The sequence below is a fragment of the Eimeria mitis genome, genomic scaffold, assembly GCF_000499745.2.
Source record: "Eimeria mitis Houghton genomic scaffold, Emh_scaff7132, whole genome shotgun sequence".
Lineage (NCBI taxonomy): Eukaryota > Apicomplexa > Conoidasida > Eucoccidiorida > Eimeriidae > Eimeria > Eimeria mitis.
This window is the reverse complement of record NW_013575197.1, coordinates 231-656: the sequence shown is the minus strand read 5'-3', so window position 1 is coordinate 656 and position 426 is coordinate 231. Positions and strand designations below refer to the sequence as shown.

At 42.5% G+C, this 426-nt stretch overlaps 1 protein-coding gene across 1 annotated transcript in view; it reads left to right on the top strand.

The window, feature by feature from the left end:
* The window catches only part of EMH_0090420 (high-affinity cGMP-specific 3',5'-cyclic phosphodiesterase 9A, putative), a gene marked incomplete at both ends in the record, with an annotated part of 1,465 nt that extends 1,065 nt beyond the window's left edge, over positions 1-400 (top strand). The window contains one exon of the mRNA XM_013501575.1: positions 275-400. Coding sequence (XP_013357029.1) covers positions 275-400 — 126 coding nt within the window. The remainder of the gene's footprint in view (positions 1-274) is intronic.
* Positions 401-426: the final 26 nt, after the last annotated feature.

The following is a 426-nucleotide window of genomic DNA, read 5'->3' as shown; positions in this document are numbered from 1 at the left end:
AACGGCTTCTCTGAAAGTGCGGATTCCTCCAAACCACGTCATTCAGGTCAGACCCAAACCCTAAACCCTAAACCCTAAACCCTAAACCCTAAACCCTAAACCCTAGTTGCATACGTTTCAGGTGAATTCCTCATAAGATTTGTATTTGTTTTGACCTGTGTTCGAAAAAGCGTTTCTATTTTTTTTTTTAGGGTTTAGGGTTTAGGGTTTAGGATTTCCAATCTAGGGTTTAGGGTTTAGGGTTTAGGGTTTAGGGTTTAGGGTTTACGTGCAGTCTCAGTTTAACCTCGCTTCAGTTTCTTCTTTCGATGTAAAAGCTTACACAATGCATGATCTCTTAGATTGGGACTTTCATGTTTTGTCTCTGCCAGAACCTGAGGCGGTTCGGCTCTGCCGGTAAACCCTAAACCCTAAACCCTAAACCCT